Below are 15,835 nucleotides of genomic sequence, written 5' to 3'. Positions count from 1 at the left end.
TGGACTTCCCAAACATTGGGAACATTCTTCCCGCATCTAGCCTGTCCAGTCTCATCAAGATTTTGTGTTTCTATGAGATCCCCTCTCATACTTCCAAATTCTAAGCCTTTTAGCATCCTCCTCACAGCACACACTGCCACCCAGCTTAGTGTCATCTACAAATTTGGAGATACTGCATTCAATTCCTTTGTCCAAATCATTAATATATATTCTGAATAGCTGGGGTCCCAGCACTGAACCCTGTGGTACCCCACTTGTCACTGCCTGCCAATCTGAAAAGGATCCATTTATTCCCACTCTCTACTTCCTGTCTGCCAACCAGTTCTCTACTCACGTCAATACACTACCCCCAATATGATGAGCTTTAATTTTGCTCACTAATCTCTTGTGTGGGACCTTGTCAAAAGCCTTTTGGAAATCCAGATACACAACATCCACTGGTTCACTCTTGTCCATTCTACTGGTCACATCCTCAGAAAATTCCAGAAGATTTATCAAGCACGATTTCCCTTTAGTGAATCCACGTTGATTTGGACCGATCTTGTCACCGCTTTCCAAAGGCTCAGTTATTACATTCTTAATAATTGACTCCAGCATTTTTCCCACTGCTGACGTCAGGCTAACCGGTTTATAATTCCCCGTTTTCTCTCTTCCTCCTTTTTAAAAAAGCGGGGTTACATAAATGAGGCCAGGGCACCGGGGTGGTGGTGGGCGGGGTGGGGGGGGGGGTGCGGTGGTGTTGGGATGACTCTTCTGCACCCCTTTGCAAATAAAATGAGATCTAAACAGGAAGATGTGGCCATTAAAATGAGCAGGAATGGAAACTGGGCAGGTTCTAGAATGGGTGAAATTGAGACAGGTGGGATGAGACATTTCAAGGTGATATCCAAGTCTGAGCGTGGATTTAAGTTCTCATTTATTTAAGCAGCACGTCCGTCCAGTGCAATGGTTTGTGAGCATCGCTTTACAGAAGACTGAATATTGTATGGTGGAGACACATTAATAGATAAACTTGACAGCACAATGAGTATCTTGTATAACTGTGCCAAGGAAATGGGAGATGGTATCAGTTACTTACATGATTCACTGGGTATATGGGCACATTCGGTCTGCACACTGGAATAATGGGACTTACTGCTTCAGTTATATTCTGCATAAAATGTTGATGACACCACTTTGGGTTGATCCCAGCCGTATGGGTAATAAAAGGAGAAAGAAGAAATGCGCACACTTACTCAGACCGTCAACCTGTCTCAAAGCACTTCACATACAACAAGTTATATTGTGTTTTGCTGTTAAGTGTGATAGATACCTTGTATGAACAATGTCTCACAAGCTGCAATGAGCTGAAGGGTGTTGGTTTATTCTCTTGGTTCTGTTGTCTGAATGTTGAACAAGAGTCTGGGAGAACCTTCACTGAACAGTACACCAAGTTCCTTAACGTCTACTTGAGCAGGCATTTTAACCCAACTGGGTAAGAACGGCTCCGAGACAGTTTGGAAATGAAGGTCCATGGCCTTGTAGTGCAAACCTGCCACAATTTCCAAAGGTCTGAAGGCGAGGTTGGCACCTCGATACTTCAGTTGTGAGGAAAATTTGCATAGAATGGAGTTTGGAAGAGTATGGAGAGGGGAAGTCAAAGCTTCATGGTGAATGGTTTATGGGTTAAGTGGGGAACCCTCGATCATGGGGGTGGCTTAGGCCAGCCCTTGTAACCAGGAGGTTGAGTAAAGACACTATCCTTCTAGACCTGCTGTAATAAGTCTTTGGAGGCAGAAGTCGCTTCACCAAAATCCCTTCATTTACAAACTCTAACAGCAGTACACAGAGTGCCAGCAGTCAGCAGTCGACCTCCAGGGGTGCCAGAGGAACTGACTCCCGGTTAAGTACAAGGCAAAGATTCCCTGATTGGCCCATCAATTGGATCCTTAATCAGGGAGTTCATATTCCAATAGGCCAACCTCAATGGCCTGATTGAGGTCATTACACCTGCCAAGAAAGGTGACTAACTATTCTGTATATTAAGGGACGGTGGCACAGTGGTTTGCACTGCTTCCTCACAGCGCCAAGGACCCGGCTTCGACTCCGGCCTCGGGTCACTGTCTGTGTGGAGTCTGCACATTCTCCCCGTGTCTGCATGGGTTTCCTCCAGGTTCTCCAGGATGTACACACCCATCCCACACAGCTGCCGTACCCGTCTTTTTTTTATTCATTTGTGGGACATGGGCGTCGCTGGCTGGCCAGCATTTATTGCCCATCCCTAGTTACCCGAGGGCAGTTGAGAGTCAACCACATTGCTGTGGTTCTGGAGCCACATGGAGGCCAGACCAGGTAAGGACGGCAGATTTCCTCCCCTAAAGGATATTAGTGAACCAGAGGGGTTTTTCCGACAATCAACAATGGTTTCATGGTCATCAGTAGATTCTTAATTCCAGATTTCTTTTATTGAATTCGAATTCCATAATCTGCTGTGGCGAGATTCGAACCCGGATCCCCAGAGCATTAGCTGAGTTCATGGATTAGTAGTCTAGCAATAATACCACTAGGTCACCGCCTGCCTAAAAACAGACTGTCCTGTGGAGGGGCATGCTCTCAACAAGGGTGGGCCATTTTCAACTTTAAATATTTGAAAAAGTGACGACACTCCCACATTCTCCCTTATCCGGACTGCCGGCCTCAACTCCTTCTGTGCTGGAGGATTTCCCATTGGTCCATCAACTTCGCGGGCCCACTCATCACTCTGAATTGGATAACGAATATGCCCTATAACCACTAATTGGCCAACGCAGACAGAATCAATAACCGAAAAAGGCTGGAAAATCTCAGAAGGTCTGACAGTATCTGTGGAGAGAGAATAGAGCCAATCATCCGAAATTAGACGGGTAAATTGGAAGGAGGCATTCTTGGGGAAAAGTACCGAAGGAAAGTGGAGGATTTTCAAGGAATGTTTGTCTGGAGCTCTGCATGACAACGTTCCGATGAGACAGGGGGGTGTTGGTAGGGTACGGGAACCGTGGTGCACGAAGGTTGTGATGAACCTGGTGAATAAGAAAAGAGAGGCGTACAGAAGGTTCAGAGAGCTAGGAGGTGTTAAGGATTTAGAGGAGTGTACGGGATGTAGGAAGGAGCTTAAGAAGGAAATTAGGAGAGCGAGAAGGGGTCATGAGAAGACCTTGGCGGGTAAGATTAAGGAGAATCCCAAGGCTTTCTACAAATATGTCAAGAGTAAAAGGATGAGATGTGAAGGCATAGGACCCTTAAAAGGTGAAGGGGGAAAAGTTTGTGCGGAACCGTTAGAAATGGCGGAGCTGCTTAATGAATACTTTACCTCGGTATTCACGGTGGAAAGGGATCTGGGTGGTTGTACTGCTGGTTTGCGGTGGACAGAAAGGATCGAGCATGTGGACATAAAGAAAGAGGATGTGTTGGAACTATTGAATGGCATCAAGGTTGGTAAGTCGCCGGGACCGGATGGGATGTACCCCAGGTTACTGTGGGAGGCGAGGGAGGAGATTGCGGAGCCTTTGGCGATGATCTTTGCATCGTCGATGGAGACGGGAGAGGTTCCGGAGGATTGGAGGATTGCAGATGTGGTCCCTATATTCAAGAAAGGGAACAGGGACAGCCCGGGAAATTACCGACCGGTGAGTCTAACCTCAGTGGTTGGTAAGTTGATGGAGAGGATCCTGAGAGACAGGATTTATGATCATCTAGAGAAGTTTAGTATGATCAAAAGTAGTCAGCACGGCTTTGTCAAGGGCAGGTCGTGCCTTACGAGCCTGGTTGAGTTCTTTGAAAATGTGACCAAACACATTGACGAAGGAAGAGCGGTGGATGTGGTCTATATGGACTTCAGCAAGGCATTCGATAAGGTCCCCCATGCAAGACTTCTTGAGAAAGTGAGAGGGCATGGGATCCAAGGGGCTGTTGCCTTGTGGATCCAGAACTGGCTTGCCTGCAGAAGGCAGAGAGTGGCTGTGGAGGGGTCTTTCTCTGCATGGAGGTCAGTGACCAGTGGAGTGCCCCAGGGATCTGTTCTGGGACCCTTGCTGTTTGTCATTTTCATAAATGACCTGGATGAGGAAGTGGAGGGATGGGTTGGTAAGTTTGCTGACGACACCAAGGTAGGTGGTGTTGTGGATAGTTTGGAGGGATGTCAGAAGTTGCAGCGAGACATAGATAGAATGCAAGACTGGGCGGAGAAGTGGCAGATGGACTTCAACCCGGATAAGTGTGTGGTGATCCATTTTGGCAGATCCAATGGGATGAAGCAGCAGTATAATATGAAGGGTACCATTCTTAGCAGTGTAGAGGATCAGAAGGACCTTGGGGTCCGGGTCCATAGGACTCTTAAATCGGCCTCGCAGGTGGAGGATGCGGTCAAGAAGGCGTACGGCATACTAGCCTTCATTAATCGAGGGATTGAGTTTAGGAGTCGGGAGATAATGCTGCAGCTTTATAGGACCCTGGTTAGACCCCACTTGGAGTACTGCGCGCAGTTCTGGTCACCTCATTACAGGAAAGATGTTGAAGCCATTGAAAGGGTGCAGAGGAGATTTACAAGGATGTTGCCTGGATTGGGGGGCATGCCTTATGAGGATAGGTTGAGGGAGCTTGGTCTCTTCTCCCTGGAGAGACGAAGGATGAGAGGTGACCTGATAGAGGTTTACAAGATGTTGAGAGGTCTGGATAGGGTAGACTCTCAGAGGCTATTTCCAAGGGCTGAAATGGTTGCTACGAGAGGACACAGGTTTAAGGTGCTGGGGGGTAGGTACAGAGGAGATGTCAGGGGTAAGTTTTTCACTCAGAGGGTGGTGGGTGAGTGGAATCGGCTGACGTCGGTGGTGGTGGAGGCAAACTCGTTGGGGTCTTTTAAGAGACTTCTGGATGAGTACATGGGATTTAATGGGATTGAGGGCTATAGATAGGCCTAGAGGTGGGGATGTGATCGGCGCAACTTGTGGGCCGAAGGGCCTGTTTGTGCTGTGGCTTTCTATGTTCTATGTTCTATGTTCTAGATGACCCTTTGTGTAATGACTTAAATCAGGCCATTGAGGTTGGCCAATTGGAATATGAACTCCCTGATTAAGGATCCAACTGATGGGCCAATCAGGGAGTTTTGACCTTGTATTTAAGTGGGAGTGTCAGTTCCTCTGGCACCCCAACCCCCACCCCCCAACTCACCCCACTCCCCCCACCCGCCCCACCCCCCCAACCACCCCCCCCACCCCCCCAACGCCCCCCCCACCCCCCCAACCCTCCCCCCACCCCCCCAATCCCCCTCCCCACCCCCAACCCCCCCACCCCTCCCACCCCCCCCACCCCTCTCCCCACCCCCCACCATCCCCCCACCCCCCCTCCCCACCACCCCCCCCACTCCCCCGCCCTCCCCCCTCCCCCCACCCCCCCCACTCCCCCGCCCTCCCCCCCTCCCCCCTCCCCCCTCCCCCCTTCCCCCCTCCCTCCGCACCAGAGGTATATTGCTAACATTCTGTGTACTGCTGTTAGAGTTTGTAAATAAAGGGATCTTGGTGAAGGAACTTCTGCCTCCAAAGATTTGTTACACTTTGTCAAAGCTCAAGTCAGAGTCAAGCAGACTCAAAACGTTGGCTCTATTCTCTCTCCACAGGTGCTGTCAGACCTGCTGAGATTTTCCAGCATTTCTCTATTTCTGTTCTTGTTTCAGACTCCAGCATCCGCAGTAAGTTCGGTTTATATCAGGACAGAATCAATGTTGGGTTACTGCTCCTAACATAGTGCGGGGTCGGGGGCTGGAGTCTGCGATCGGAAATGAGAAGGTTTTTGCCTCTGAAATTGCTCCAGCCAAGCTCCACCTGCTCTTGTTAAAGGGATTAATGATTAAAACTTATATTTCAGTCCATAAAGCCTGGTCATCATTTTAAACTGTCTTCAACTGTCTCGAACTGAGTGCAACAATTCCAAATATGTGCGCAGTGCTGGAACCTTTCCAACTCGTTTGGCTCACTGCCATTACAATTAATAGATTATTCAACTTTCGTTGATTAGAACAGTGAATCAATTAATCATGAATGTCCCTCCTGACTCGTGAGCAGAAGGCCAGTGTTAACAGATAAGCTGGAGGAATCTGTCAGCTTCCTGGATGGAGGATGCCTTCATGAAACGGGGAGACATAAGAACGGAGAATCAGGGCTTCATTTACATCATCCTCTGCCACTCGAGGTCATGTGGCCAAAGTCGGGATTACTCCCCAATTCACACTCACATCTGCGCTCCATTTAATCACACAACCGTTAACCATAGAATCCCGACAGTGCAGAAAGAGACCGTCCGGCCCATCGAGTCTGCACTGACTCTCCAAAAGAGCATTCCCCCCAGGCCCTCCCCTCCACCCTATCCCTATAACCCCATGCATTTATTTCAGCTTAACGTTTATTTATTTGTTAGTGGCACAAGTAGGCTTACATTGACACTGCAATGAAGTTACTGTGAAAATCCCCGAGTCGCCGCACTCTGGCATCTGTTCGAGTACACTGAGGGAGAATTTAGCATGGCCAATGCACCTAACCAGCACATCTAGATAGGACAAAAGGGATACAAAAGAATGGTCTAGTGGGCACATGAGATGCACAGGCTTGGAGGGCCGAAGGGCCCGTTCCTGTGCTGTATTGTGCTTTGTTCTTTGACAACGTTATTGGCGCAGGCTTGGAGGGCTGAAGGGCCTGTTCCTGTGCTGTACTGTTCTTTGTCTTTCGGACTGTGGGAGGAAACCGGAGCACCTGGAGGAAACCCACGCAGACACAGGGAGAATGTGCAGACTCCGCACAGACAGTGACCCAAGGCCGGAATCGAACCTGGGTCCCTGGCGCTGTGAGGCAGCAGCGCTAACCACTGTGCCACCGTGCTGCCTTCTCTTCCCGCACCTAGTGGTTGCACTAAGGCAGAGTTTCATCTGTTTCTGTTGTGAGTAATTCCCAGAACAGGTCTGTCTCCAGGGGCTTATAGCTTGAGGGGTGTCACTCCACATCAGCCACTGGCGGGTTTGGAAGGATTTGCAGGTTGACGCTGTTCGACCGCGTTTTTAACACATCTTCCTTGACCATCAATTCCTGGCACCACCTACAATGGATTCCATCATTTGTTGTTGGAACAAGCTCCAGATGCAAAATGGCACCGTTCAAGCCACGTCACCAGCCAATGCGGTCAACGTGATTAACTGCAAAGTGTGTCAAGACATAATGAGTCGCTTGACAAATGCAAATCTTTTTGATGAATATTAATAATACCGATACGGATATTAATTTGGACTGCAATTACAAAGGCCACCCCAGCAACTTTCACAACACATCACTTCTGAGGTTAGAGTTATTTTTAATTGCTTAATTGGACAGGAGGTTCCCGGTGATTGGATTGAAAGGATGGCAAGCGGTTGTACGGATTGCGTGAAGGTGGCTGGCTCCAAAGCATGTACTGAGAAATGCTCCAATCTGCATTCTCTCAAAGGGACATTTCAGTATAGGGTGTCAAAAAAACAATCTCTGTCAAATAGACCAAAACAAAATCCCATAATTAGACTGCGCCCAAGCAGAACACAAATTGTGAAAGAATGATGTGTTGTCAGAGCAAGAAGGAGGCCATTTGGCCCATCATGCCCACACTGTTTCCATGGTTCCACTCCTCTGTAGCTTTCTCCTTTTAAAGTACACATCCAATCGCCTTTTGAAAGTTAAAAGTCTGCACCGACTCTCCAAAAGAGCATCTAAGCCAAGGCCACACCTGCCCTAAACCTATTATTCCACTCATTTAGCATGGCCAATCCACCTAACCTGCACATCTTTGGGCACTAAGGGGCAATTTAGCATGGCCAATCCACCTAACCTGCGCATCTTTGGACACGAAGATGCAATTTAGCATTGTCAGTCCAGCTAAACTACACATTTTTGGAGTGTGGGAGGAAACCAGAGCATCCAGAAGAAACCCACGCAGACACGGGGAGAACTCCACACAGACACCCAAAGCCGGAATTGAACCCGGGTTCCTGCCATGTGAGGCAGCAGTGCTAACCATTTTGTTACCGTCCTGTACCTTTCAAGTAATGCATTCAAATGGCAATATGAAAAAAACCTCATCATTTCCTCCCTGGTTCCCTTGGCACTTAAACTAAATTTCTGTCCTCTGACCTTAGTGCCAGCGGAAACAATTTCTCCCGACTTGCCCCAGCAAATCCCTCCATAATTTTGACCGCTTCCGTATCTCCCGTTCATATGCTCTGCTCCACGGAGAAATACGCATCTTCTCCAGTCTCCCCAAAAAACTGTGGCCAATCCCCTCTATATTTTCCCAGTGGTCTTATCAGCTCTCTAGAGGGCCGTAAATGTTAGTTGACTTTATAAGCCCGTAAAGATAAGAAAGTTATAGGGCTGGTTAGTGATGGAGAGTCAATTGGTAGAAGATGGAGTGGTGACTGATGTGGTAACTGAGATTTAAAAGTATTAAAGTTTATTTATTAGTGTCATAAGTAGGCTTATATTAACACCGCAATGAAATTACTGTGAAAATCCCCTGGTTGCCACACTCTGGCGTCTATTCGGGTACACTGAGGGAGAATTTAGCATGACCATTGCACCTAACCAGCACATCTTTGGACCTTAGGAGTAAACTGGAGCACCCGGAGGAAACCCACGCAGACATGGGATAACGTGCAAATTCCACACAGACAGTGGCCCAAGCCAGGAATTGAATCTGAGTCTCTAGCGCTGTGAAGCAGCAGTGCCAACCACTGTGCCACAATGCATGGCTTTGGTATTCACAGAAAGGAGTGGTAGTGATGCCAAAGGTGGAATGTGCAGAGGAATGAGATGAGGTAACTGTAGGTAAGGAATTGAATGGAGAGGATCCTATACAACTCAAAATGACTCAGGCTCGAGGCTCTGACAGGGGTTAAAGCTTTCCACAACTGAATTGATGTATTTCTGGAGATGCCTCCAACTGTCCCACCTACATTATAGAATTGCTGAATTTTTACGGAGTAGAAGGAGGCCATTTGGCCCATCGTGTCTGCACTAGTTCTCCATACAAGCCCCTGATCACCTGACACATCCACCCTGGCAGTGCCCCACCTTCTCACATCGATTGGAGGGCAAACAGACTCTTGGGTGATTCTTGACCATCAGTCAATCTAACCCTCTTCAATATTTTTTAGATTTTTTTTTATTAGTGTCACAAGTAGGCTTACATTACCACTGCAATGAAGTTACTGTGAAAATCCCCCAGTTGCCACACTCCGGCGCCTGTTCGGGTACACTGAGGGAGAATATAGCATGACCAATGCACCTAGACTACGGGAGGAAACTGGAGCACCCAGAGGGAACCCACGCAGACACGGGGAGAATGTGCAGATTCCGCAGAGACAGCAACCCCAGCCAGGAATCGAACCCGGGTCCCTGGTGCTGTGAGGCAGCAGTGCCCAATGTTTACAGTCCCAAAACCAATACAGTGCTCTTACCAACCTTTACAGATGCACCATAGAAAGCATTCTTTCTGGTTGTATCACAGCTTGGTATGGCTCCTGCTCTGCCCAAGACCGCAAGGAACTACAAAAGGTCGTGAATGTAGCCCAATCCATCATGCAAACCAGCCTCCCATTCTTTGTCTACACTTCCCGCTGCCTCGGCAAAGCAGCCAGCATAATTAAGGACCTGACGCACTCCGGATATTCTCTCTTCCACCTTCTCCCATCGGGAAAAAGATACAAAAGTCTGAGGACACATACCAACCGACTCAAGAACAGCTTCTTCCCTGCTGCCGTCAGACTTTTGATCTTTCTCGACACTATAGCTACGACTGTAACACTACATTCTGCACCCTCTCCTTTCCTTCTCTATGAACGGTATGCTTTGTCTGTATAGCGCGCAAGAAACAATACTTTTCACTGTATGTTAATACATGTGACAATAATAAATCAAAGCAAAAGAATAATTCCCCTTTGACTTTTCTCCCAGAATTTCTTGCTGCCATGTTGTGGAGATTAATCTTTAATTTCTAGGAATTCTGGAGAGTTGGCCAAACCTGGCTGCATTCCTGAACACAGAAGAGTCTGGGAAAACAGATATGTGTATCCTCCATGCATTATGTAGAATAATCTTCTCTGCTCTGAGGCAAGCAATCCCAATTTAGTCAGATTTTGCCTAAAACTGAAGGCCCTCATTCCTGGTATTACTCAAATACACCTCCTCTTCACCCACCCGAGGCTTTGAAATCTCCCTAATCGACAACACCAACGTGTACCTGTTGAGCCTGTCTCCATGAACATAGGAACATGCAAATGAGAAGGAGTGGGCTAATCAGATCCTCTTGTCTGCTCCACCATTCAATAAGATCATGATGTTGACCTTAGTGCCACTCTCCTGCCCACCCTCAATACCCTTTGACAAACCTGGGGCAACACGGTGGCACAGTGGCACAGCACCAGGGACCCGGGTCCCATTCCTGGCTTGGATCACTTTCTGTGTGGAGTCTGCGTTCTCCCCATGTCTGCGTGGGTTTCCTCCGGGTGCTCCTCCCACAGTCCAAAGATGTGCGGGTTTGGTGGATTGGCCATACTAAATTGCCCCTTAGTGTCAAGGGGGCTAGCTAAGGTAAATGCACGGTGTTACGGGGATAAGGCCTGGGTGGGATCGCGGTTGGTGCAGACTCGATAGGCCGAATGGCCATCTTCTGCACTGGAGGGATTCTATGATTCTATGAACCTGCTCCTGGGCCTGACAAAATTCGCCATAAACAGGTCAGGCAGCGGGTAACCGAGGGGCCGTCCAACCCAACTGTCTGCCCCTCTACCACGGCTGGGTGTCACTCGAGAGGGAGCGTGCGGTGTACGAGGGCACTGTTAACACCTTCCATGCCCGCTGGGCACCGCAGAGACTGGGGTGCATTATTGATCCCTTTATTCACATTTTGATTTGATGCTTTAAGTTTCCTTCCTGCTTTGTCCTTTGTTTCGGGCGCTTTCCCTTTTAATTTGTACCTTAGTTAATTTGATTTAGTTTATTTGGTTGATCAAACAGATTGATATCCTTTGACATCTGTATTAGCCAAGCTGTCCACCTCTACTTTAAGGAATTCAATGACCCTGACCGGAATTTTCCGGCTGTTTACACCCCACTGCCACTGCCAGCGAGGATTGAGAATTTAGTGCTCAGCCAAATCTCCGGTCACTGCAGCGGGACCGGAGAATCCCGCTGGCATAAAGAACCGGAAAGTTCTTGCTCCTGTCCACTGCTCTCTGAGGAAGAGAGTTCCTTAGATTCATGACTCTTGGAGAGAAACACTTTCTTATCATCTCCATTTTAAATGGGAGACTATGCGTTTAAATGTGTTTCTGAGTTCTAACATAAGAACATAAGAACTAGGAGCAGGAGTAGGCCATCTAGCCCCTCGAGCCTGCTCCTCCATTCAATGAGATCATGGCTGATCTTTTCGTGGACTCAGCTCCACTTACCCGCCCGCTCACCATAACCCTTAATTCCTTTACTGTTCAAAATGTATCTATCCTTGCCTTAAAAACATTCAATGAGGTAGCCTCAACTGCTTCACTGGGCAGGGAATTCCACAGATTCACAACCCTTTGTGTGAAGACGTTCCTCCTCAACTCAGTCCTAAATCTGCTTCCCCTTATTTTGAGGCCATGCCCCCGAGTTCTAGTTTCACCTGCCAGTGGAAACAACTTCCCTGCTTCTATTTTATCTATCCCCTTCATAATCTTATATGTTTCTATAAGATCTCCCCTCATTCTTTTGAATTCCAATGAGTGTTATCCCAGTCTACTCAGTCACTCCTCATAAGCCAATCCTCTCAACTCCAGAATCAATCTAGTGAATCTCTGAATCAACCTAGTAGGGGCGGCATGGTGGCACAGTGGTTAGCACTGCTGCCTCACAGCGCCAGAGTCCTGGGTTCAATTCCCGGCTTGGGTCACTGTCTGTGTGGAGTCTGCACATTCTCCCCATGTCTGCTTGGGTTTCCTCCGGGTGCTCCGGTTTCCTCCCACAGTATGAAAGACGTGCTGGTTAGGTGCATTGACCTGAACAGGTGCTGGATTGTGGCGAAGAGGGGAATTTCACAGTAACTTCATTGCAGTGTTAATGTAAGCCTTACTTGTGGCACTAATGAATAAACTTTATAAACTTAGGTTCCCTGCTGTAAATACACAGTCACTCCTTTAGGGGGAGACCTGGAATGTCTTAGCTCATTGAGTGAAGCCAGAAGATGATAACTGACCTGTCCTTTCCAGTCTCCAGCTTGAAGACCTTGTCGCAGTAGTTCATTCGCTCCTCGGTGGTCACATAGATCTTGGCCTGGGGATAGTTCCTCGCCAGCTGCCGCAGCTCGTTGTAGGTGGCCCCCTTCCCGTCCCGCCGCATGTTCCGATAGGGCCCCCAGATCACGTAGACTGTCTCGTTGGCCTCCCCAAAGTAGTGCTGCCGCCTCTGCTGGAGGAGCGGGACGCTGGTGTGGGACACCATCCTGACGCTGGTCCTGGTGCCCACGTCGGTCTCGAATCCGGCCGTGGGTGCGTTGTTCATCCGCCACACGCAGGTGGACTGGTCGATGAGCCGGCCCGCTCGCTGGCCAAGCATCTGACCCGAGCTGGAGACAATGCTGCAGAGGTCGCAGTGCAGGCGGAGAGGCTGCGGGAGGGACAGGGGGAAGGTTAACAACAGGTCAGCTTTCCACACCCGGGGGCATGAAAGAACAAAAGACGCACCCCCTGGTCCTTTTGTAGGACATAACCCTGGAGGAACCAGACCATAAGACATAGGAGCAGAATTAGGCCACTCGCCCCATTGAGTTTGATCCGCCATTCAATCATGGCTGACATTTTTCTCATCCCCATTCTCCTGCCTTTTCCCCATAAGCCTTGATCCCCTTATTAATCAAGAACCTATCTATCTCTGTCTTAAAGACACTCAATGATCTGGCCTCCACAGCCATCTGTGGCAAAGAGTTCCACAGATTCACCACTCTCTGGCTCAAGAAATTCCTCCTCATCTCTGTTTTAAAGGAGCGTCCATTTAGCCTGAGGTTGTGCCCTCTGGTTCTAGTTTTTCCTACTAGTGGAAACATCCTCTCCACGTCCACTCTATCCAAGCCTTGCAGTATCCTGTAAGTTTCAATAAGATCCCCCCTCATCCTTCTAAACGCCAATGAGTACAGACCCAGAGTCCTCAGCCGTTCTTCATACGACAAGCTCTTCATTCCAGGGATCATTCTTGTGAACCTCCTCTGGACCCTTTCCAAGGCCAGCATATCCTTCCTTAGATACAGGGCCCAAAACAGCTCACAATACTCCAAATGGGGTCTGACCAGAGCCTTATACAGCCTCAGAAGTACATCCCTGCTCTTGTATTCTAGCCCTCTCGACATGAATGCTAACATTGCATTTGTCTTCCTAACTGTCGACTGAACCTGCACGTTAACCTTAAGAGAATCTTGAACAAGGACCCCCAAGTCCCTTTGTGTTTCTGATTTCCTAAGCATTTTCTCATTTGGAAAATAGTCTATGCCTCCACTCCTCCTTCCAAAATGCATAACCTCATACTTTTCCACATTGTATTCCATCTGCCACTTCTTTGCCCACTCTCCTAACCTGTCCAAGTCCTTCTGCAGCCCCCCTGCTTCCTCAATACTACCTGTCCCTCTGCATATCTTTGTATCATCTGCAAACTTAGCAACTTAGCAAGTGTCTTCAGTTCCTTCTTCCAAATCGTTAATGTATATTGTGAAAAGTTGTGGTCCCAGCACCAACCCCTGAGGCACACCACTAGTCACTGGCTGCCATCCTGAGAAAGACCCCTTTATCCCCACTCTCTGCCTTCTGGATCTTACTTTAGCACCACGGGCTCTTAACTTATTTAACAGTCTCCTATGCGGCACCTTGTCAAAGGTCTTCTGGAAATCTAAATAAATCACATCCACTGATTCTCCTTTATCTAACTTCCTTGTTACCTCCTCAAAGAACTCTAACAGATTTGTCAGACATGACCTCCCCTTGACGAACCTCCATAACCTCCTACTCCCAATCGCAGCCCCTCCTCACACTCACACCATTGGTTGCTGATATGTCCCATAATGCACCACATTGTCACAGCAAAACAAAATGGCTGACAAGCTCTCGGCTACACAACTGGACAATGCTTGACCACCAAACAGAGGGAAATATGATAGGATGAGGGATGAATTGGCTAAGGTAGACTGGGAGAGCAGGCTGGCAGGTAGGATAGCTGAGGAACAGTGGAGGATTTTTAAGGAGATCCTTTTCAGTTCTCAGCAAAAATATATTCCAGCAAAAAACAAGGATTGTAAGAAAAGGGAGAACCAGCCGTGGATAACGAAGGAAATAAAGGAGAGTATTAAAATAAAATCAGCTGCGTACAGAGTGGCCAAAAATAGTGGAGAAACAAGTGATTGGGAAAAATTTAAGAAACAACAAAGAGAGACTAAGAAAGCCATAAAGAAAGGAAGGATAGACTATGAAGCTAGGCTAGCAATTAATATAAAAAATGATAGTAAAAGTTTTTATAAATATATAAAAAGGAATAGAGTGGCTCGAGTGAATGTTGGACCCTTGGAGGACGAGAGGGGGGAGTTAATAGTAGGAAATGAGGATATGGCTGAGTCTTTAAATAAGTTTTTTGTGTCGGTCTTCACGGTGGAGGACACAAATAGTTTGCCAAATATTAACGATAGAGGGTTGGCAGCAGGAGAAATACTTAATACAATTAATGTTACCAGAGAGGCAGTGCTGGGTAGACTAATGGGACTGAAGGTGGACAAGTCCCCGGGTCCAGATGGAATGCATCCCAGGGTATTGAAAGAAATGTCAGAGGTAATAGTGGATGCGTTAGTGATTATTTATCAAAACTCGTTGCATTCTGGGGTAGTGCCGGTTGATTGGAAAACGGCTAATGTTACGCCGCTGTTTAAAAAAGGAAGGAGAAAAAAGGCGGGTAACTATAGGCCGGTCAGCTTAACGTCTGTAGTAGGGAAAATGCTGGAATCCATTATTAAAGAGGAGATAGCAGGGCATCTGGATAGAAATGGTTCGATCAATCAGACGCAGCATGGATTCATGAGGGGAAAGTCGTGCTTGACGAACATGTTGGATTTTTATGAAGATGTGACTAGGGCGGTTGATGGAGGAGAACCGGTGGATGCGGTGTTTTTGGATTTCCAAAAGGCGTTTGATAAGGTGCCCCATAAAAGGCTGCTGAAGAAGATTAGGGCACACGGAGTTGGGGGTAGTGTGTTAAAGTGGATTGGGGACTGGCTATCCGACAGGAAGCAAAGAGTCGGAATAAATGGGTGTTTTTCCGGTTGGAGGAAGGTAACTAGTGGCGTGCCGCAGGGATCGGTACTCGGGCCGCAACTGTTTACCATTTATATAGATGATCTGGAGGAGGGGACGGAGTGTAGGGTAACGAAGTTTGCAGACGACACAAAGATAAGTGGAAAAGTGAATCGTGTGGAGGACGGAGAAGATCTGCAGAGAGATTTGGACAGGCTGAGTGAGTGGGCGAGGATATGGCAAATGGAGTATAACGTTGAGGTTATACACTTTGGAGGAAATAATAACAAATGGGATTACTATCTCAATGGAAACAAATTAAAACATGCTACCGTGCAAAGGGACCTGGGGGTCCTTGTGCATGAGACGCAAAAGCCCAGTCTGCAGGTACAACAGGTGATCAAGAAGGCAAATGGGATGTTGGCCTATATTGCGAGGGGGATAGAATATAAAAGCAGGGATGTCTTGATGCACCTGTACAGGGCATTGGTGAGGCCGCAGCTGGAATACTGT

General features: G+C 47.9%; 1 protein-coding gene across 1 annotated transcript in view; it reads right to left on the bottom strand.

Annotated features, from left to right (window-relative positions):
* Positions 1 to 15,835, bottom strand: part of st6galnac3 (ST6 (alpha-N-acetyl-neuraminyl-2,3-beta-galactosyl-1,3)-N-acetylgalactosaminide alpha-2,6-sialyltransferase 3) — a 281,729-nt gene that overhangs the window by 95,272 nt on the left and 170,622 nt on the right. The window contains exon 3 of the mRNA XM_078218942.1: positions 12,256 to 12,665. Within this exon, the coding sequence (XP_078075068.1) occupies positions 12,256 to 12,665 (410 nt within the window). The remainder of the gene's footprint in view (positions 1 to 12,255; positions 12,666 to 15,835) is intronic.

This window comes from Mustelus asterias, chromosome 8 (genome assembly GCF_964213995.1).
Source record: "Mustelus asterias chromosome 8, sMusAst1.hap1.1, whole genome shotgun sequence".
Classification (NCBI taxonomy): Eukaryota; Metazoa; Chordata; class Chondrichthyes; order Carcharhiniformes; family Triakidae; genus Mustelus; species Mustelus asterias.
The sequence above is the reverse complement of the archived record's forward strand: the minus strand, read 5'-3'. Positions and strand labels throughout refer to the sequence as shown.